The sequence below is a fragment of the Lichenostomus cassidix genome, chromosome 5, assembly GCF_008360975.1.
Source record: "Lichenostomus cassidix isolate B80296 chromosome 5, HeHo_3.0, whole genome shotgun sequence".
Taxonomy (NCBI): domain Eukaryota; kingdom Metazoa; phylum Chordata; class Aves; order Passeriformes; family Meliphagidae; genus Lichenostomus; species Lichenostomus cassidix.
The window spans coordinates 51,916,779-51,940,863 of record NC_139486.1 but is presented as its reverse complement, the minus strand read 5'-3'; the positions used below and the strand labels follow the sequence as shown (position 1 = coordinate 51,940,863).

General features: G+C 37.3%; 1 protein-coding gene across 1 annotated transcript in view; it reads right to left on the bottom strand.

The window, feature by feature from the left end:
- PPFIBP2 (PPFIB scaffold protein 2) overlaps positions 1–17,512 on the bottom strand; it is a 77,525-nt gene extending 60,013 nt beyond the window's left edge. Inside the window, exons 1-3 of the mRNA XM_085063061.1 lie at positions 17,402–17,512; positions 14,182–14,272; positions 1,658–1,872 (exon numbers count right to left, since the gene is read on the bottom strand). Coding sequence (XP_084919187.1) covers positions 1,658–1,872; positions 14,182–14,248 — 282 coding nt within the window. The 5' untranslated portion in view covers positions 14,249–14,272; positions 17,402–17,512. The remainder of the gene's footprint in view (positions 1–1,657; positions 1,873–14,181; positions 14,273–17,401) is intronic.
- Positions 17,513–24,085: the final 6,573 nt, after the last annotated feature.

Here is a 24,085-nt window from a genome sequence, read left to right as displayed (position 1 = left end):
TATTGAGTGGCCTGTTTCATAGCTGTGGGGTGGAATGAAGGAAATTTCAGTATGGGATGTAACTATGAAATACATATTCCATTTCACTGAAACGAGCTGAGTGTTATCAGTTTTCTTCCACAGAAGTTATATGCATATTTGCATTTAAAAATATAAGAACGGTATTCAAATACATAAGATAACCATCCATTTTCAAATAACAGTCACAGCAAAAATGCACAACCCTCCCTCGATGCAGAGCAGTGCAAAATATTTTGAAACCAGTCATCTCTACATCCTGGACAAGAGATATTCTATACGATCATTTTCCCTGTTTTCTTGGTTCTGAATCCAGACTGCCCAATTGCTTTGTCAAATGAATATTACTCTCGATACAGGTCCAATTTTACTGTGAACAACTCTGATAATTTATGTCTTTTATGCACAAAACTCATCTCTTAGCTATCATAAAGATTAGAAAAAGCATTAAAATTTCTGCTGAGGCAGGCATTCAGTAAGAGCTGGCCTAAGGATATCTAAACCCAAAATCTAGTACTGTAAATCCAAATTAAACATTGCCTACACCTTTACAATTCAAAACTGGTACCAAATCCTTGTTGCTTTCTCTCTTACGGACCCAAACAGGATTTTCCAGCCATGGATCTGCACTCTGTGAAGAATGCCAACAAACCAGCAGCTGACAAGTTCAAACAAAAGCAGCCACCTTTCCAACCTCATTAGGTTACAGCCAGCACACGGCAGCTACAGCAGATGATAAACACTAAACAGGCGTAATTACATAAAAGTCACATGCACTGACAAAGCCAGAAGAAAATCCATTAATCAAGGAAACTTTCTGAAGTTGGGAAAGCAACAGGCAGGTTTTACTCATGAGGAAACCACGATTGCCTCACACTGACAGGTTTGGGGAAGTGAGTGCTGTGACAGGACCTATTGTTTCTCTTGCTTTACATCCAGTGTGTCTCTTCTTTTGAGGTCTGTCTGAAGCTCTGCTCCTCACCTGGTAAGCCTCAGTCTTTTCCAGTATAGTCAGATGTTTATTCCCCATCTATCCCAATAGAAATGCCTCGCCTCCACAACCAAGAGCTTTCCTGCATTTTCCCCCACTGACTGGTGTACAGGATACTTCAGAGACTCATAACACTGATAGTAAAGGAAATGCAGCAAGGAAAAGGAAAGGAGAATCATGCAGGCTGAATCTGTCCCTACAAAAGATAATGCCACTGTATTCCAAACTGACAGCTTAAAAATGAAAAGTTTTGTAACTAGTTACAAATCTATCTCCAGCAGAGTGGAACTGAAGTAAACCAAACCAACCAACCAACCAACCAAAAACCAAAAACCAAACCAAAACAAAACACCAAACCCAAAAAAACCAACCCAAAGAAAAGGCAACGTTTTTTGTATTTAATTTTTATCTCTTCTCTCACCAAGGAAAAAATAAGGTCTTTTACCAATTTCTTATACTCCTGTATCAGCACTGCTTTAGGTATCAGCACATAAAGAAGTGATATGCTTAGCTTTCTGTTATTGCTCACCATCCTCTGCAATTTTCTAAGTACCTAGATTTCAGTTATTACAAAAACAATTTAAGCATGAAAATACTTGAACCCACCCTGTCTGCAGACCAAGTGGAAAAGCTCAAATAACAACTCACCAGGTTCTCTTCAAACCACTCCCGCAGACACACTGCTGTGGCCCCTGGGATCTGATTTCGCAGTGCTTCTTTCTCCTGAGGGTCCTCCAGCATTTCCAGGGCCATCTTCAGATCTTCCAGGAGGTGCAAAATTTGAAATGTCCCCAGGTACACTGATGGAGCAGGTGACACAATATCATAACCACCATTAGCATATTCTGTGGCTGACTTTGTGCCTAAAACAAATAAAATGAGGAGAGATAGTAACGTTACATAATTGTTTTGTAGGTGGCAAATTAATAGGTACTGCACACTACAACAGTTGGACTTCAGACTGGCAAGTTTCAGTTTAGGATAAAAACTTTCATTTCAGGCTTAGAAATACTTGAATCAGTCTCTAGATAAATCAGTAACACTGGATAATTAAATTCAAGAAGTATGCGCTAGCAAAACAAACAAACAAAAATTGACCTAGAACACATCTGCAACATCTGTTAAACCATAAATCCCGAAATCTCACCCCAGATCACCTGTAATTTTCCCCAGTTACCATGAGATGTCACTAACTTCTCAGCTACATCGTTAGAAGTCTCCAGACAGCACAGTGTTTAGCAATGTAAGAACGACTGACGCAGCCCTTTGACAAGAAACTTGGATCAAAATAGATCATGTTACCAGATCTAAAAAAATATAAATGACTGTGAGCATGTTTAGAACTCTCCCACGGAGAACAATCCCCCAAAAAGTTAGCAGTAAAAAGGTCAAATGAAACTTTTCTAGCTCTAGAAATTACAGAAAGCTCTCTAAGTTGCACTGCCTCCCTCCTGCCAGCCCTCCAGCACCAATATCATTTTCTCAACAACAAGAAGCACAGTAGAAACCATATCTCACTTTTGGAAGGATTATAAATAATACAAATTCTAAAGTCTTAAAAAAACCCAAAAAGTAAAACTTTTTGTCTTAACTTGTCAAAACTTTTTGTGTTTCAGTGTCATGTACACTAACATAAACTATCTTTTGTCGGTCCTGAATTTCAGACCTTGATTTCATTTAACATCCCTTTGTTCCTTTAAGAACCAGTCAGGTGGAAAAGTTCTATTTGCTCTACTTTTTAAAGTTTTTATTTACAATTCATTGCCTCATGTTCATAATAGATTGTACACATGTCTTCATTCATGTTCTCTCTGGCATAAACAACCACAATTTCCCCCTTTACTTGACTTAATGGGGGATTTTTTTTGTTTTGATCATTCACATTGTACTGGATCCACATAGCCTATAGTATTCATTAGAAGACTACCTAATTGACATACACAAAGGGATTATAATAATTATAATTATAATTATAATAATCTCCTTACTATTACTCTTTTTACTTCTGTGTTTAACATAGTTTACATGTTAGTTATGAAAGGAACCAAAACCTTCATGGGGTCTTTGAAAATTATCTGCTAAGTTTATTTTCTCCCTGAGCAGATGTATCTAATGTGATGTACAAATGTATAAGGAATTCAAATTTTCTTCCTGAATGCACAGTACTTTTTATTAATCAGTGTTCGTTTGCCTGCTGTGGTCATTTATCTACCATGATGTGGGCACTGCAAACTATGTTTGAACCCAATGTTTCATTTTACATGTAGCCTGATACACAACTTCTGCCTGAACACAGCTCATGAATACACCAACACCGTGGGTCCTAGGACACTGAAATGCCTTCTGCACCTAGACTAGCTTTTAACCAAACTGCTAATTGATCATTTAACGCTAATATAATTCCCCATGTCAATCAGTTTTTGAACAAAGATAATACTTGGTCTCATTTTTTTGAATAGTTTGCTTTACTCAAAGCTTATGGGAGGATTCAGATAATATTAACCAGTTTTCCTTCAATGACTTTTAATGACAGAAAGTGTTCTGTCAAGTCTTTGCAAAAAAATGTGTGGCTTGAATTCTACCATACAATGCATACGTTTTTCTTCTCTGACTGTTTTAAATACTGAAAAGCCATCCCTAGAAATTTTGCAAGGCCCTGTAGCAGGACTTTTTTTTTTTTTTTTTAAAGCAACACTCATTTTCACTACTAGAGCATTTCACCTTGCCTTAATCTCTTTTCAGACTCAGAATATTCCGTTTGATCCTGTTGACTTCCGCTGCTTATGAGTTTATTTTAATACCTCAGGTGCAAGATCTCATCTTAATTTCTGGCTAAGGCCATGTCCAAGATAAAGTTTCTTCAATATCCGGTGCTCCAGAGGCTGCCACACGAGACAACCTCACCCCGTAAATTAACCTTGGCTTCCTGAATTACTTCCTTTTGAGGGGAGGATCAACTGACTGCCTTGCTGTGTACTCTCAGCACTCAAGGATATTTTCTTATGTATTTCTATGCTCTCAGCTACTCAGGCCAGCTTGTTTCTGTTTATGTATCTCCTAATGCAGATTTAATATTGAACTCTAGAAACTAAAAATAGCAGATTTCCAAATTGTGTAAGAGCCATTTGGATCATATAACCAATTACGTCTTTTCATTCAGCCAGAGTGGCTTATTACTTACTTTCTGAGAGATGCACACACAAGCTAATATATGGAATTGACTTAAGGAGCACTAGGGCCACCTCTAAAGATGTGGTGTCCTTAGTTATTGTGCCATTTCTCACTCTTTCTTTTGGAAAACTGTGGTTTCTTTGGTTTTTGTACCATTTCCCAGTCTTTCCTTTGGAAAAATCTACAGTAATTTTTTTTTTTTGCTTAGCAAGCAATTTTCACACTAGAAAAGCAGACAGGATTCAAAGCTATTTCATAATCAGCTTTGGTAGCTACCCCTTCAATGAACTGACAATTTAAAATATCTATGGAATGGGAATAACTGAAGGGAGAATTCTGCTAGTTTTCTTCATGTTATTTGTACGAATACTTCTTATTTATAGACAAGGGAAAAACAAACAAACAAAATTCCACACAATCCAAACAAAACCACATAAACTTTCAGGCCCACAACCAGGTGTGAAAAAAAAGCCAAGCTAAATATAATTTTACACAGTTGTTCAGGAGTTCAGTTAATTGCACTAGGTAAATAGTTTATATAGTCTAATATACACCTACATCTAATGTACCACTGTCACTTTCTGTGGGACAGTATTGGCAACATCTTTGTTCACCAGCCCAAATGACTCACTGTGTATCACATCTTGCCTCCCTCCTTACATTATCATGACTACAACATTCCTGGCAACATCTGCCTTCTACAGAAAATAATTTAAATTCTGTAGGAAAATTCAGTGTCAGTGAATACTCAGACATTTCAGTGTGCCTTACTTGATTTGCCTCTACCAAAACACCAAGGAAAACAACATATGCACATACTCTTTAATCTAGGCAAGTGAAAGAACTGTCACCCTTAAGAAACTCAATTCTATGAAGAATAAAAAATGCTAAGGTGCTGGAACACAGGCAGAGCCAGGAATTCTGTGATATACACAAAGGGATTATAATAATTATAATAATCTCCTTACTATTACTCTTTTTACTTCTGTGTTTAACATAGTTTACATGTTAGTTATGAAAGGAACCAAAACCTTCATGGGGTCTTTGAAAATTATCTGCTAAATTTATTTTCTCCCTAGGAATTCTGTGATTTCCTGAGACTCGGTATACTCCATATGCAGCCTTGAATTATCCCAGGCTCTTCAAGTGACAGTTCAGACTGGCAGAAGTCTGAGCATCCTCACATTTTGCAAAATATGAAATTTAAAATTGCTTTGCTATGCATTGCTATTGTAATACTTCTTATTCTCCTAGCTGAAATGGAAAATGGAGAACTCCTCTAAATGCAGCAAATAATGCACTTTGTACTAGGTACAGAAAATAGAAATACAGAGCTCAACTCAGCATTTTAATTGAGAAAACTTCCTGATTTACTGCTAAAATTCAAATGAATCACAGGCTTGCTTCTCTTATTTGCTTTCCATGTAGTTTCACATTTGGTAGGATTGCATTGCTCATCAGAAGGACAAGAACACACCCTGAAAAACAGAAGTGCGTAGGAGTAAATAATTGTATTTCTTTGAATTGCTTTAAACATTTACATCATCGTGCTGCAAAGTACATGAAGTTTTAACTCCAGACAGTAAGAACTTGGATGTTCTTGCAGATTAATAGGAAAAAAAAATGCCACAGAGTGAAGAGAACATTATTTGTTACCAGCGTTCTCTACCATTAACAGCTCTTTATATGTGTGAAAGAATGCAGTTCAAACCCCAGAATTTTATCAATACTCAGGAAAAATGAGGGCAGTTTTGAACTCTTGCAAAAGGACTCATTTCTTGAGCAAGTCACAGTCTCCCTGTACCTCACTTCTTTTTCCAGGGGTAAACAGGACACAGTGGAATCTTTTGTCATGGTGTTTATATAATAACACCATGGTTTCCTAGTGTACTACTAGAACACAGTTAATCATCATAAATGTTCACTTTAGAGAGGCAGGAAAAAGAAAGGGAGAAAGTGTTGAAACTAAGACATTCCAAGTAGCTCACTTCTGGCCTCACCAAAGAGTCAGTGGGTGAGGGAAGTTAAATGTAGCTGCACATGCAGGTAGAAAGAATAAAATAAGTAATAAACCAAGGAAAACAACTTTCAAGTTACATATTTCTTACACCCTGACCGTGCAAGCACATTTTTCTTTCAGAATTCCTTGCAATTAGCTGAGTGGCTTCAAAGAAACATTCCTTTTGGGCAAATACATAACCTATTCAGAAAACAGCACTGCCGGTAGCTTGCAAAAATAAGTTACTAAGCAGAAGTAAAGAAAGAGGCAGAAAGCTTTGCCAGTTTGAAAATCCCCTCTCCTTGGCTTCTGTTGTATATATTCATCCATCACACAACTTCCATCTCTCTTAGCAGTAGATATTATGTCTGATCTCTCACTTTCCCTTGCTTCTTAACTTCTGATCTCCTGCATTCATCCTTTTCATCTCATTTTTTTCACTCTCAAACTGTCTGAGTTTAAAAAAAAAAATGTCCTGGTAATGCACAACTGAGACATCAGTGGTTAAAAAGCAATTTTTCTAAAACTGCTGGCTCCTTCAGATCAGAAACCAGCAAAAAACAACAAAACCCCCACAACAAAACCCAAAAACTACATCTATGCTGGGTAAGGATAACCTTCTATAAAGCTGAAATATTCAACAGTAACAATTTTGACACCTGACCAACAGTGGTTAGAATCAAGTCCTAAACATACATTTACTCTGGCCTTTCAGTCAATGATTACACTGCTAAAGGACACATTTTTTACCTGAATTTATACTCAGTGAGCATATAGGTTGTCCAAGTTCTTCCTCTCTCCTTCAAGACTACAAAGTGTAATTTTCTTTGAAGCGCAATTTTCTTTTTTCTCATGAAGACAGCCTTGAAAATGTGAATTTATGTAAACTAGCTGTAAGGTCTGGACAGGACATATTTCAACCTCCTCGTTCCTAAGCCTCCTGTAAAATGAGCAAAGAGGGAGCTCACACAATCCTTTCTTCTCATACTGTAATGCAGAATACATCACAAATGGTGTGTTTTGAATTACAGCTGATATTAACTTCTCCTCAAATCTCTGCTTTTAGATCTTTAACTACAGGGAAAAGTAACTATTAAGCTGGATTAGCAGGAAGCCCTAGGAAAAAATTTCCAAGCCTAGAAACACTAATGACCACATTCAGATGAGAGCTTCATGCAGCTCAGATGATTTTCAGCTGAGCTCTCCTTACAATCACTCGTGGAATCTTTCAGACAATTTTCAAGAACTGTCTATAATTTCTTATGCAAATTATGGGTGTAATTACTCAGACCTTTTTCCTACATGCTTCTAGACGCTGAGCTGCGATGTGCAGCACATTTACAGACTGCACAGACAGCTACAACAAAAAGACCTCTCCTATCCAGAAACACAAGCTAAACAGCCTGGTGAATAAAAAGGAGGATTGGTTATGCAGCTGTGATGGAGGTTGGAGGCTGAGTCTCCATTGCACAGGAAAAACAGGATCAGCATATTATAAAATAATAAAAAATACTTGCAAAAATTTTCTTTTTTTTTTTTTTTTAATGACACATGAAAGAGAAGTGTATCTAGGGCCAGTGAAACTGGAAGTCTAAGTAAAACAGTGTTTTCAGTACAAAATCTATTATTGTTTGTAATAAGCAGCAGTAAGAGTATTCAGTTTGTGAGGAAATAAAGGAAACTTGTTTCATTAAGATTACACTGTTTTCATTTTAAAAAATACTCTCAAATCAATTTCATTGCCTTAATAATGAAATAAGAAGTGGACAGGATACTATTTTGAATTTAATTATATCAAACTTCTTTAAATTTAAATCTTAGAAATCTGCTCACTTGCCTGTTAAACAACTGACTCACTCATGTACTGAAAAACAGATCACATCATACAAACTACAAAAGGACCTTTGTGTCTCAGATTTTCAATCCCATGGGGTTATGGCCATCATGATTTAACTGCCTTTCTTTGCCACACGTTGTGTCTGCAGCTATTTACATTTCTGTTTCTTTTCAGTCCTTCCTCAAAACCCAATATAAACAGCTGTGATGTATGGAGTTTACTTTACATAAAAGCAGTGCATTACTGCAGTTTTGGGTCTAGGACATGACAGTATTTTTGCTGGTTTAGACTAAAAAACTATTGTCAGAAATTAAGAATTTAAAGTAGCATATTTAAACTGTAAAAACTTTTCCGTTTTGAATTAGTTTTAATTGTCATTTTCAAGAATACTTCTAAGGTTGTTTTTCTGGAAAGACAAAAACCACATGCAAGGGAAGTCAAAGAACAAACAGATCAGTAAATCAGTTTGTCCTGGACCTTCAAAGGACCATTTTTGTGTAACAAAAAACAATTTTAAACACCTATTTTTGTAGGAGTTCATTAAGTATTTATAGGAAAGAAGTTGTGGTGCTTTCAGCTCCATAATTCCATAGTACTGTCCTGTTTACAGAGGGAATCCATCAGTCCTACCAACAAGATTTAGAGTTTCAATCATGTGCTCAGAGCCCCACGACCTGTGAGAAAGTGAGAAGGGGAAGCATGTTTGGGGACAGTAGCCCAAACAGCTGCAATGACCTCTTGCAAGGTTAAGCAGTCAAAATTGAGGAAATTCCAAAGGTCAGGTTGCTCTGGCAACCCTGGGGAAGGAATCAGTGGCCAGTGCTGCATCTGCACAAATCAGCATGCGAAGTGCCCTGATTTTCACATGCTTCTAGAGCACAGATCAAAACTGGACACTTCTGCATGATCTTAACTCGAAGGCCACAGCACGTGTAAAAGACATAAGAAATAGATGGTTATAGTAGCAAATGGCTGTAATGGTTATTCAAATGTGTGTACTTGGAGAGGTCATGTCTTAGGTGTTTTTAACAAACTTAAAAGCAAGGCCACAGAGAGCTGACACAAAAAACCAGGAATTAAGTAAATAGAAAGACATTGAACTGCTATATGTTTAAAGCTTTAAAATATTTTTAGTTGTTATGAATCTGTTATTGTTAACATCTAAGAATTTAAGTAATTGGCCTTTCTGAAGTCAAATATCTGAAGATAAATATCAGCACTCAAAACAAGTTTTAAGTGTTATAAAATAAAACCCCACAAGTTATAAACCATAAATATTTGCATTAAGCTTTTATATTTCCCTCTTTCATATCCTGGATGGTTAGAGGTCACATACAATTTTTGTCTTTCCCTTCCTCTTACACCCTCATCATTCTTGACACATAATTTTCTGGAACTGTTATGACAAGAAGTTATATATTTCTCTATCAAAGATCTAATTTCAAGTAATTTTCTATGTAATTTCCTATCTCTATTGCTATAATATCTATGCCTAAACACACTGTAGTTAATGGTTAAAAACTTCACAAATGCTCACCTTACTTAATGGATAGCAGTAACAAGATAAACAAGTGCTCTAGATATATTATTTCTTTTGTTCAGAAAAAAAAGCCTAAAATATTGATTGAAAAATATGAGAAAATAAAAAGCAAATACACTAATCATAACTGAAGCATAGCCTTTTAACACAGTTGAAATTTATTTAGAGAATGCAAGAAAACCACTTCAACTGTTGTTTAATTACTCTGATCTACAATGAAAGAAATTGCTTAGTATTTAAATTGTTTTTTTCTCATGATTACTTTAACTACAGTCAGTCCAGTGCTCTGAAGTGAAATTCTATGACGATTCCTTTTAAAACTATAAAAATTATACAGCTTCACCATAGAAACCAAATTTTGAATTTGAAAGTATTGTGAACCTTGAATAGGAGAAAAGTGATAAAAATATAAACCTTGAATAGGAGATAAGTGATAAAAATATAAAGCCATCTGGAAGTGTAGAAGCTGAAAGGAAAAAAATAGAAGCTATTTTCTAGTCATTCTACACAGTCACAACTGTGCCCATCAGCTGCATGTCACCCAGCATGTATCTCAAATAAGACCTACCAGCACCTCCCCAACACATACCACAAAAAATAGGATTCAGTGCTCTTTGGTCTGGACAATTTCAATCCCTCATGAAGCACAGAGGTGTTCATCTTCTTCAGTGAAAGTGCTGCGAGACTGAATAGATCCTGTGAATACATATGGCTATTCAGGGGTAAAGGATGAGGTCACCAGGAAATGTTTTGATTTCCTTTTATTTATGTAGGAACTCAGTGAAAACCTTATTCCACAAAACCTAAAATTCATTCAAAGGGATTCAAATGAGTGTCAGTATATTTTTTTTGTGCATTCCTGCATTTAGAATCCAAGTTCTAATCACTTATTAGAGGTGATTTAGTAATCCCCACAAACAGGTCCTCCTTCAAATTCTGGCCAGTAGATCCCATGGGGAAAATATTTTAAACTTGAACTATAAACTTGTTTATCTCTTAAGTACAATTTCCTCTGGAGGCCCCTTTTTCAGCAAGACTGTGGGAAGTGGTTGGGTTTGTAACAGAGCAGCCAAAGCCATGAACTGAACATCAACATTCTGCCACCTCAAGAGAAAGGAATTCAAACATGAATATTCCTCAGGCAACTTCTTGTACAGTTTTTAAATTGTATTTACCTTTTAATCTTTCAGTGCTAATACTGAAATATTAGTACAGACCCATGTGATAACACATTTAACTTTCTCATTATTTTCCAGTAAGCAATAATTGCAAGAGCTCTGGTTAAAAGGAAACTTAATAATTACACTGATGACTTGGTGAATTTGAAGAGACTCTGAAGCTGCAGCAGACTATATTGTGAGAGGAGTTTTTGGACCTTAAAATTAACGGTCACTAATCACAAAGGGAAATAATGGATTTACAAATTGATAGTGGAGAGAAGGAGTTTGATAGAAAATAATTGTAAAATAAAAACTGTATTAATAGGACATATTGCAAAGAAAAATAAGCAAAATCTACAGTCCTGCAAAGAAACACATTTTAATAAATGGGTACGAGCTGAATAAAAGAAGTAATGACTTGGTTAAAGCTCAGAGGGAAGCAATACTCAAGTCATGCACCTTCAATAAAGAATGGGTAGACAGACCCTGATATATGGTGCTTTCTTCAGAGGAAGCCTCTGTTTGGAGTGCAAGTCATCCCAGCTAATGGACAAGTGATGTTCATTGACAATCACATTAGCCCTTTTTGCTATTTCAGTCAAATAAGGCTAATCATTTAGCGTGCCTAATTTATATAGCTATGAGGGCGGGTTATCGGTGCAGATGTACCCAAGCATAAAAGACTTGGGAACACTGACCTATCTGTCAAATTTGATCAGGCCCAGCGAAATTCAATTTGCTCATCTTGCCTTCCAATCCTCCCCTCATGCAGTCTAAGCACTAATACATTTTGTGTGGCCCTGAGAAGGAGCTCAGGCTGCAGTGGCTCTTCTTGGCTGGCTGAATCAGAATCACAAGTGAGAGATGTTACCCCTTGGAGCAAGGGATAGGACTTGCAGAGTTAGAAGGCTAAAAGTGCAAATCCATAAATACTTGTATTAGATATTTGCATACCCTGTTGTTGCCTTAAAGGACAAGGCCACAATCTAGCATTTTAATGATAATAAAGTGAATAAAAGAAATGAGGGCTGTTTTCTCATTAAACAGAGAGGATGCTGGCTTTGCATGCGTATATATACACATATACTCGAGCTTCAAAAGTTAGGCAAAGTTAGATATACAGCTCTGGACGTCTCACTTCTTTAAAATGGTATTAACACTAATTTTATGCCTAAAGACAAAGCTTCTGAGCCTAGAGAAGAGAGTAGCTCTTCTAGTACCCACTCATGCTTCATTCCAAAGGAAACGTCTTTTTCATCAGCAACCTAAGTTTACATCAGTCATGAAGCTTAACCCTGGTCTTTGACTCCTGGAGATGTCCACAGAATCTGGATACAGTGAACTGAAACAGCACAAGCTCTTAACAGTTGATTTTTTGCTGTTTCCAGTCAACTCTAAGGGTGGCTACATTTGTGCAGATGATTTTTCCAATATTTGAAGATATCTCAATTCTGGTTTGTTTCAGTACAGTCTTACAGTCATCCTTTCAAAGGGATTCTCTACCTTATTTTTTCTCTCACCATGCAGGACAAGAAAACATTCCTGTTTTCCAGTCCCTGCCCAAATTGCATACAGAAGCTTAGTGGATTGAATTAGGGGAGAATCAAACTTGAATAATCATTCTGTCCCTCAATTTCAGACAAATTGGGATAATAACTGTATCCAAGTATAGACTCCAGTAGATATACTTGGTCCTTCATCCATAACAGAATATTCAAGAAACAGTTCTGGAACACACAGAACATTAGCTAGAGGAGAATGACAACAGACCTACCCTGTCTTAAAAAGTCTTATCTATTCCTAGTGAAGGAAAATAATAAAGAAACAAATAAGGTAAACAACCTTTCCAAACAATTGAGTTTTTACTAAGTAAAGGAATAAAGCAGTATGTTTCTTCGTTAGCACAGGTAGATATAAATAAGAAATCATATGGGAAGCATTCAATTAACATTGATGAGACTTGGCAGATGCAACGTCTTGGAAATATTTTGTTTCTTCTCCCATTACATATCTTTATATAAGCCTGTTTTCAATGTTATAATGTGTATCAGCAGACGTTAGACTGAAAATATAAGTAATGTAAAGTCACAAAGTCAACTCTCTTGAAGATGCTGCCAATCTGCTCATGACCTTCCCATGCACTGTGGAACAAACTCAGTGCATCCCTGGCATGCCTGAATCTTTTTGCTTTGGAGCTTGGTCCCCACCACAGAACAGCTGTGATCAGCTGATTTCCACAGAACAGTTCTTCCTGCATTTGCTTTGCTTCTCTGTATCACTGTTCTCCACCATCATGATAGCTAAGTGGTGGGGATAAAAGTGATGTTGCTTGAAAGCCTGGAAAAATTTAATTCTATTCCTTCTTTATCAAGATTAAACCCTGAAATGGCATGGCATAAACAATCTGGAAAAGGAGCGCGGAAAAGAAAAAGAATATTAAAAATAAACCCACCAAAGAAGTCTTCTGACCTCAACTGTTTTTCTAGTGTGAAACCTAGGGAAAAAAAAGTGATTTTCTTAGGCAGTCAGGGCTAGTCTTACGGTGACGTCTAAAGCTCCATATTAGTCTCTGGATAGAAAGCTTCACTGAAAGAGCAGGAAGAAGATCAAGAAGCAGCACAACTGCAGCAACAAGAGGCTGATATCACTGTCTTCATCACCAGGGAAGAAGGCTCAGCTTGGGTGTCACTGTTTAGATTTTTAAAGCTTCGGTGAATTCTTTCCCATTGTGCACAGGTGAGATCATGGCCCTACCCTGACACTCCTTTTAGGAGCTCCTACTGAACGGTGTGTGAGCACAAACCCCAAGGCTACCGAGGCCTAACCACAGAAATTAACTGCTCTTCTGGGATGCTGTAATGGGGAGAGAAAATCTTTTAATTGCCTTGCCATGAGAGCACCAAAAGACAGCACATTCTCTCTTGCATCATATGCCTTTCTAGTGGACAGCTGTGTAAAAAACAATTCACAGCTCCACTTCTGGATATAAATGTCAACAAAGAGATAGGCCATGACAATGATTAATAAGCAAGCTAATTAAAATAAATACATCATAAATAAAAATTACGTACATTTTTATGTATACACACATTTTTATACATCTATATGTGCATGTGTTTTTAAAATGCAGCTATATATTATCCAGCTAACCAGAAGACATGGTGAAAACTTTGTTTAAAGACACATTGAAATAAAAAACTAACATATAAAATGTGGAATGTTATCACATGGCTGAGGATGTGTTGAAGTTACTGTATATCATTAAAGTAAATCTCTCTCCAATATTCACATGTCTGAGAGGAAATTGTGGGGTTTCTTCCTTTATTTTACTTCCACTTTTCTGCACATAGCTGTCAAACCAGAGTGTTAATAGTGAACTTGATAAATTGTGAATAATCATGAAAAAGTAAACCAGGCATAGTTAAATCTCAAAATAGTATGGAGTAAAATAAAGGATTATTGTACCTGCAATGATGTCATCCATCTGCTCCAAAGCTGCTTCCAGCATATGACTGGCATCAGAAGCCATCATCTGGGATTTCTTCAGATCTTTACTCTCTGCTGAAAAGACAGATGAAACCATGTGTATGACATTAAATAACCTGACAGCAAAATGTGTGTTACTGTCACATTACACATTAGGCCACACAAACAAAAGTCCACACTACCAAAAATACAGCCTAGTAATAAGAAAACTAACAAAACTGTTCCTATTCTTCACAGATGACTTGGGATTTCTGATTCATTTTTTGAAGAGATTTTACTAAAACAGTGAAATGCAAGTGAAAACAAACCCAAAGAATTTCAAATACTGGAAGCCCAAGATTCCCTTCCTTCTTGTCTTTAACAACGGTTTCCTAGATTCAAAGTTCAGTGCATTTCCCACCTTTTCCTTTGTGGGGAAAAATGAGGATTGACTAATGTTAAATGAAAGAATGAAGATGTGGAAAACCATCTGGCCTTTATGCAGAAATCTGTAGGAGCTCTGCTTTTTGATTGCTGCCTGTAAAGACAATTCTGAAGTAGTTTTTACTCCTTTCTATATGCCCATTCAATCTTTCCACCACCTCTTTCATGACAGTGAAAACACAATTCTTTCTGTTCAAATAAAAAAAAATGCCCCAAATTTGAAGTCTCTGAAGTTACTGCTGCTACTTTAAAACAGGATTAAATACATCCATGTATCCATCTGACACTAAGGATAACAAAAAAAAAAGCCAACCAAAAAACCACCTTCCAAGATGAGTCTCTGCTTGTGAGGTGGTGTTGCTGTACTCCAAGTCAAGTGGCAGCCGCTGTTGCCAACAGATGACATTTCAAAGGGGAGAAGAATTTATGCAGTCCATTTCACTGCCAGTGAAAAAATTCCCTCTGGAATAAGGCCCTTTTGCACATCACTTCATCACTGAAGCATGAGCCCAGTGCCCACACAGCGAGGAAACAGGGATCGTTCTTGTGCATGTGATTCACAGTGCTCTAACACACAACTCAAAGCACTGACAAAGCCCACAAAGGGTCACAGTATTTTGATTTCTTTTCCATGAAGGGTGCAATTCAGTCTTTTGACATTCAGTCTAATACAGCAAGTTTTCAGAGCTGTGATTAAAAACTGTTCAATTTTAATGGCTTTCTAAGCATCACAAAAGACACCTGTCTGACAATAGACACAGACATCCTTCAAATAACTCAGGTTGTGGATAAGTGTACAGGCAGTGGGCCAGAGTTTGTGGGACCTATTATTGCAATGCTACTGAAATGCCACTAATCCGTATTTATCATGGAATTACTTGTGCTAAGAATTCAAGAGGTGGGAATTTAAATAAATATTACAATGAAAATTTGTACTATCAAGTCAAAACAATTTTCTTCTCTTGCAAACTAAGAATCCTGAGACCTGGGCTTTTCTCCATGGTGCTGGTGAAACATGCACAAGGAAAGCTAATTTATTAATAACCTCTATGTTCTCAGCATCCTATGTTCATTCCAGTTAATGTATATAACCCCACTATCCAGAGAGACAGATGCAGGAATGAGTCAGAAACTGCAAGGCTCTAATTTGAACTCTGCCATTTATAGCTTGTCACAGTGGGTAAGCTGTGATTTAACTTGAGATCACATTGATCTGAAGAGCAATATGAGAATGCCTTATCTTTAGTGTCACCCAAGGCAAAGATTAATGTAAATGAGTGGTTGGTTTTGGTCTCTCTGTTTTTGACAAAATAATCTTTTAAGTCCGAACAATGCTAAATTTAACCAAAGTACGTCACCCAAATATTTCATTTAATGGTACTGGAAATAACATAAATTATGCACAGAAAAATCTGGAAAGTCATTGATTCAGCTGATATAAACTTAAAATTTCAGAGTGCTTTCACACGTGAACTTTAGGGACACTCCCTCTGATCCTGTTCATTCCATTTGTTGGTTTTTGGGAGATTTCCATCCTCTGTCGCCACATTACAGGCCACCAAAGACTTCTCAGCTGCAATGACCCTGCTGGCTTACAATATCTCCTCTAGTTCAAAGCAGCCCTACCGCGGGTAATAATCACCTCTGCGACAGGAAATCCACCTACAGCAAAGAGCTGCCAGGGAGGCACCGAGGCTTCCCTGTGCCTCTGCGGATGTGGCCACCAGCCACTCCCCAAAAATGCATGGCCACCAGCTGTGTGGGGCAATCAGGGCAGCAGATTTCTGGCTCACAATCACAAGGGAGAAAAAGAGAGAAAAATACTAAATATAGCATGGAGTTTCTATTTCTAGGTTGCATGTCATGCTCTTATTTATGCTGTAAGTTGCAGTTCCGTGGGCTGGGGAAATGCATGGCTGTTAAAACAAGAAATGCAGGACTACATTTCTTCTTAATATCTGATATGGTATTTCATCATCTGCAGTGACAAAGGTACAGAAAATGCTGATATACTACATGACAAACTTGAAAATTCACTTCCAGAAAAACCTCCCATCAAGGACCTGGCTAAACCCAGAAAGTTTTGCTGAAAAACACCACCAGAAGTCAATCTTCTGTCTCCTCTCTGCCTCCACAGTCAGCCTGTTTTCTCACCTGTACCCACAATGTACTTGCTGCTTAACTGCATTAAACTATAGCAAAACCTGTTGATCAAACAACAATTTATTAATAAAAGCAATGTTCTTTGCTCCAGAGAGATAATGTAATATTACTTGCTTGACATCTTTTTCTAGACAGACCTGTTGCTTGTGCTCCAGGCAAGTCTCACTTTCCCAGACACTCCCTTCTTACAGTTTGGCTGTTCTGAGCAATATTATGAAAAGAGCCTGTTAGATCTCCTGGGCTTTCAGCTACCATTTCTGATCTAATTCTATAGAAATATCTTCAACTGTGGATTCTTTTTAAAATATTATTAAATAACAAGACAGCTGTATCAATCCCTCAAACAGGATCCATCTATTTGCTAGTATTTTAATTACAATTCCTTTTACAGTTTTCATTCCTGAACAACATCAACAGATGTAGAACACCGTGACTTACTTACTTACTTATGTAAATACATAAATCTATTTGGAAAAAAACCAAGTTTTTTCAGCTTTGGTAAGGACTGAACAGAAGCCACCTCTAACATTACTCTACAAGTTTTAATATTAGCAAATCCATCAGGATTTATTGGATTAATTCATATGCCAGCAAAATACAAGAACCAAGCTACTCACCTTTTCAGGTCTCTAGGATGAAAAGAATTTACTTTTTTGCCTGATCAGTAAAAATTCCTCACTATTAATAGCCAAAGTTTTGCTGTTAAGCAGACATAAGTCTAAATTATCATCATCCCTTCTAAGCCACACGCTCATACTAATTTAGAGCCCAGCCCACAGAGATATTGCAACCTGGTTTGTTGTAATTGCGTAAGTAATGAGATCTTCCAGGAAGTGCAGACAGAGCAAACTGGTCTGAATCCCTGAAATTTATTTTGCTGAGGTAGTTTTACACTATAAATCCTAATCTGAGATTTGCATTTCAAATAAAATGAAAAATCTCTGGTAGAACTATTGTGCTTAGAGCCAAGGTGCCTTGCAAATTTCTTAACCTTCATTCTGTATGTAAAACTACAACTTACTATGTCCAAAAGGAACATAATATTTAACAGACATATTCACTATGAGCAAGATGTTCTTCAGAATTATGAAAAGCCTTAATTAAATTTGAGTCTTTCACGGCTGGCTTGAATCAGCAGCTGCCCAGAGATAAGAATATGAACAATATGAATTTAGGAAACTCAGATGTTTTCCCAAGGTTGCTCATAATAATGAGGTTACCAACTTTATCAATTAAGAGGGGTGTGGTTTTTGACAGGAACTCCAGAAATCCAAATCTTGTCTGTGGCCTACAAATTCCTCTTAGACACAGGTAATAATTAACTACCACCAGCTTTTTTTTTTTTTCCCTGGGATGAATAAATACATGTTTCTAAACTGGTTAAATATTCAGATTCATGTATTACATTGCTTTGTACTTAATGGCAAAATGAAATAGCAAGTGCCTTGGATAAGCCTCAGAAGTCCTCCAAGCTTTCCCTCAGCTGCAAGGTGACTCCTGCCCTGGAATGAAGAAATGTGCAGGATTTCCACCCTCACCATTTCCTTGCTCTTCCTCCAGCCATACACTGTTGTACCCAGACACGCCATGGGACACAGCCACTGATTCATCCCTCCAACTCATGGCCCCATCAACTACAAAATTATAAATACAAATTTGGATCCTGGCCTTTTAGAGCCTGCCATAACTCTCTAATTAAAATAATCCTTAGTCCTAACCAACAATCCAGGGAACAGAGTAATGTCTGATGATCACCAGAATGACTGCCTAAGGAATACTACTTATACAGGATCCTCCAGGGTTATCCAGCCAGAAATCTTATTTATCTGATAGCTGAGAGCATGGGGGTTGCTCAGCCTGGAGAAGAGAAGGCTTCAGGGACATCTTCCAGCATCTTTGAGTGCCTGAAGGGGTTACAAGAGAGCTGGAGAGGGACTTTTCACAAGGGCATGGAGTGGCAGAAAAAGGGGTAATGGTCTTAAACTGAAGTGGGTTTAGATTCAACATGAGGAAGAAATTCTTCACTGTGAGGGTGGTGAGGCACTGGCACAGGTTGCCCAGAGAAGCTGTGGCTGCTCCATCCATGGCAGTGTTCAAGGCCAGGCTGGATGAGGCCCTCACTAACCTGGCCTGGTGGAAGTTCCAACCCCCATGGCAGAGGGGTTGGAACTAGATGACCTTTGTGGTGCTTTCCAACCCAAACCATTCTATGATTCTGTTTAAATTTCATTAATTTTTTTAATACAGGCACTACCTGCTATATTTACCCTTCCTATGCTTCACTGGAATAAGCAGAAGAATGAAAAGGTTATTTCATTGATTACCCATTATGTAATAAGTAAATAAAAGGCTATTTAGAGGGTTTTTAAGAATAGCTAGAATAGGAATTAAAAAATGTTTATTTTCAACTAGAAAGTGTAAACGGTCCACACTAAGGTAGAGGGGGAAGCTCTAGAGAGAAGTATAGATTAGCCAAAGTTGAACAAAAACCTGATAATGAATTATTTCAGGTAGATGGCAGAGCTGCTAAATTCTCTATTCAACATATTGCTGGGGGTCCTTAGATGAGGGGATATACACAATAGTACAACACTTCCATGGTGGAAACAAGCTGACTAAATAAGCTAAAGCAGCCTTTGCAGGCAGCAGGGTGTTACCTTGGCACCATAAAACCATCACGTTTCTGTGCTACTGATAAAAGTCAGAGCGACAAGCAGTAAGAACTATGATGCTTTTAAACATACCATGCTAAATAATTTGATTTAAAATGTGAAGGGAACTAAACATAATTAAATTTACTGAGTTATGAAGTGGCAAAGTCAAAGCCAAACATCTCTTGTCAAAAATAAACCCATTGAGTTTGCTAATACCAGTCTGAATTTCAATTTTGGGGGAATGGAGGGTGAAGGAAAAAAGAAAGCCCCTTCAAAAAATGCTAAATCTGACTGATACTTGATGCCTTAGAACACAAATCACCTCATAGCAACTCCCCCACAGGCCTAATGGATATTGTGTTACAGTTCCTATTGGTACCATAACCAAATTTCCTGACTCATGTTTGCACAAAGTCTCATCCTTACATATAAAAGCTGACGCTGACTGAATGGCATGTGCAAAGTGAGCTCTCTTCAGCTCCTCTCTGTAACACTTCCAGCAACTGCAGAAAGTCCTTCATTCCTCAAGGCTGCTTTAAACTTTGTTCATAAAAGCTTAAAATGCCCTTCATAATTCAATTTTATAGTGCTATCAGATATATGAAGTTTGCTATTTTATATACAGTATAAAGGAAAAATATTAGAACCTCTGATTTTGCAAATCTTAAAACTGAAATTGTATTAATTGTTACTGTATTAAGTCCAAAAGTCTAATTATTTTAGTTCATTTGTCTGTCATCTAACTAGTTCCAACTGTTAACTAGTTAAAATTAGGGGGGAAAAAAGCAATGCAATGAATAAATACTTTGGATTTAAATTTCAGCTGAACACAGCATTACCTGGTAAAATACATGAGAGGAAATTTTCTGAACCAAAATATGAATATTTATGCTCTTAAAATAGACATATACAAAAGTCAGATTTGGTATTGCACATCTAGTTCTAAGAGTTTTACAGCTAAGAAAAGTTAGATCCTCAAAATTCTGACATTTAAAATAAACTGTGTGTTTTTCTTTTCATTTCAATCTCTGTTCACTGGCCTCAAGGTCACAGATCCAAATTTTCTTCCATGAAGGTCAACATTTAAATGAGATCTTTGAAGTTACTTAACTCCAGCTCCAATGCCTGGGAAACTGCTCACACCACACCTTCCCCCCACCCTCACCTCATTAAAGTAAATTCATGCTCTAGTAAATTGAAAGGTGAGAAGTTATAATAAAAGTAAACACAGAATTCATGCACAAATTAGCTCTGCCCTAGAGTAAAGCAGAGGACAAACCCTTGGCAGAGACTGAGAGAGATTAGGTAGATATGATAAGAAACATTTTCAAAGCTAGCCTCTGTAAAACTCCTAAAAATTTAGACAGAGTATACCATTAAACTGATAGAGAACCAACTCAGCAGAATGAGCACTTCTAATAACTTACTCCATTAATCTAATTTCATGTCTACTAATCCTACCAGGGATACAGAAGTGTACATAAGCACTGTGAAACAGAGATTTTGCATTAAATTCTTCAAGTGCCACTTGGAATATTAGTGTGAAAGTGCAAGATACTTCACTGAAGGAGGTCAGTGCTAACACAGGGGCAGAAGATCTTCTGCAAAGAAATGCAAGGAGGTCCAATTTCCAAATCTCCTAAATTTCTTCAGTTCCTTGATGTACACAGAGAATCATTTTGACAAAGTCAGCTGCTTTGTCAACAAAGAGCAAATCCTCCTCAGGCAACTGGCAGAATTTGTAGAGCCCATGCAGCCCTTGAAATGCTACGGGAACCATTCAAGGTGAGAGTATTTCTGATCTTTAGAAAAGTGACGCAAAAGAATCACATGATGACACAGGTAAAGGTGTGAATGTTGCCATGCAGAGTAAAAGCCATGAATCTTTACAGAAATAACTCACTTTGGAGGTTGAGAAGAGTGGAGAGCACTAAATGTTCCTCAACGTGGGCAGAAGCTGGAAAAGGGGAGGATCAGTGAAGGAATTTGTACCAGTGGACTCTGAGGTACTTGAGATGTGTTTTTCTACAGCAGAACCTCAGAACAAAGGGCAGGTTTGAAAATGTGGAAAACTGATTTCCTGCAATCAAAAGAGGCAATTCTCATCCACAGTATTTCTAAGGTAAAAATCCTGAGGTCTGGGTTATACTGCACAGAGAAATGGTTCAACAGAGACTCGATGAAGAAAAATATTTCCTATGAATATTTCTTATAACAAAATTATCTACTCTTGGGTTACTCTGATTATAAAGCTCTGTCCTGAATTTGCCTCAACTTTACAAATGTGGTATAAATGCTCTTGTGAAGTCTAAACTCAGTTTTATACATAAAGACTTAAAAATGTATGCTAAAAAGCAACTTTTTTAACTTTAATTTTTTTTTTTTCATATTAGTATTTTTCCCCCATTGAAACATTGTGTACAGAAATTCATAACTGGAAACATCACTAGGCTGGTTTATTAATACCCAATCTGCATCTGTGGAGACAAATATGCTGAATTCATTATAACAGGAACTGACAGTATCAAGTACTTCTGTATAAATCAAAGCTTCAGTAGCTATTTTGAGGAAAGTGTCTGTGGGAAACAAAGAAAAGAAAAATATACTTCTGCAAATTCAACAAAATTGAATCCACTTGGATTAAAAGTGCTAAACTAGGAACAGCAAATAGATCACTATGAAAAGCACCATATCCCACATTACTCAGCACATCAACAAAAATATAAATTTTAACAGCTGTGTCAATTTAATGCCCCTGCTTATAAACAAAATATTGTTATATAGATTGCTTCCCAAAGATTATTGAAAATATCTTTGGAAAAATGCCATTTTCAAGTTTTTCTCTTTCCTTGCCTAAAGAACAGTGATAACTGTTGTCCGTAAATAGGTTATTTCACCCAGTGTGCAAGAGACCAATCCACACATGGAGAGGAGGTGCACCAGTTGCTGACTTGGCCTTGTTACTTTCTTCCTTATCTTGGGAATTCTGCCAAAAGTCCCTGTGGCCTGTAAATTCTGCATTCTTTGTGCCCACCATCAGTGGTACATCCTTCTCTCCAAGCTTCCTTAAGCTTCCCCTAGGTCTGAGATTACTGAGCATGTCAAGCCCTAAACTTTAACAAGACAATTCTACCAACAAGTAATTCATCTTTACAACACCTGGACATCATAACCGAGAGGCAAAAATTCTTAGTGGCAAGTAAAACCTTGATTTGAAATGACATATTTTGTAGTTTTTCTCCGCCATTATTCAGAATGTGGGACATCTTACTCCCTGCAGAACTGGCCAACACTAAGAAAGAATTTGTATCAAACACTGTGCCACAGCTGAATTTTAAATCACAGCCTCCTATCATTACTGCTTTCCATACTTAATGGAGTAACACAATTTCCGAATTTTGGGAAAAAAAAAAAGGCATTATTCAGAGAGGTTATGCTGCAAGGCAGAACAGTAACTCGATATCCAAAAGCAACATTTAATAATATAAAGATTCACAGAGGTGAGAGAAAGATATAACATCCCCCAGCTGAAGAAACATTATTACAGGTGGCAAGAAGAATGCAACACCCTTTATCCTTGTTTTTCCAGTGAATCCTAGAAGAAAAATGAATACCAAGATGCCTAGAGACAGACTAGGCATGCACTGAAATCAGAAGCTGACTTTAGAGGGAACACAGAGCAGCCCACAATGAATGTGTGACAAGATATATAGTCCTCCTCAATGCCCTATTCCATAGAGGAGCTGTATTTGCCCACAGAAACACATATTTACCTAGGGAAGGCTCTTAAGGGAATCACCTCACTGAAAACCCAGTGCTCAGTTCTTGTATTTCACACCTATCCATGTGCACTGTTCCTGTTTTGCTCTATCACCACAGCTGAAAGAAGCCAGTTAGGTAATAATAAGGTAATTAAAGAAATAATTGTATATTCAGATTTGAGTATCTTGAGAAAAGTTTTTATAGGCTTAAACAGAGTTCTGAAGTGCTCACTGTGCTGCTTCCACAAAGTGGAGGTTCTGATGGCACAAGGTACTAAAGAGATCCCAAAATTCTCCTGTTAAATATCACACATTTTAGTATCAACCATGAGAGGTGTTCTCAATCTCTTACCATGCACAAAGCCCATCATGTCATGTCTGCCAACCATTTCAAGGTATTTATTCTCAGTTCTATACAAACGTAAAGTGAATAAGTTTCCATGTCAAATCATCTTATCAAGGGGAAGTCAAATCAATGTAAATTTCTCCTTATAAATTATGCATGATATGAGGGACTAAGACAGAGAGAAGAAAAAGCAAAGCCCCAGTTCCATGTGTCAGAATGACAATTTGTATTTGCAAAACTCTAAAAAGTATGTGTCACTTCCAGATAGAGACTAATTGCTCAGTAAAACTTAAGAGCCTCTACTTAGTTTTACATATTCCAATTCAGTCATTTTGGCCCACAGGTTTGCTAGGACACCTGATTCAGAACGCTTTTGGAAGTTTTGCAAATCAACTGAATGCAGGAACTGAACCTTGAAACAGACCTACTCGTAAATTCAGTACTCTTCTGGGTTTTATATACGTATTTACAGCTGAAGTTCAGGATGCTGTCCGTATAATTCATCACCAAGGTATACATAAAGGATACCTTTTGTT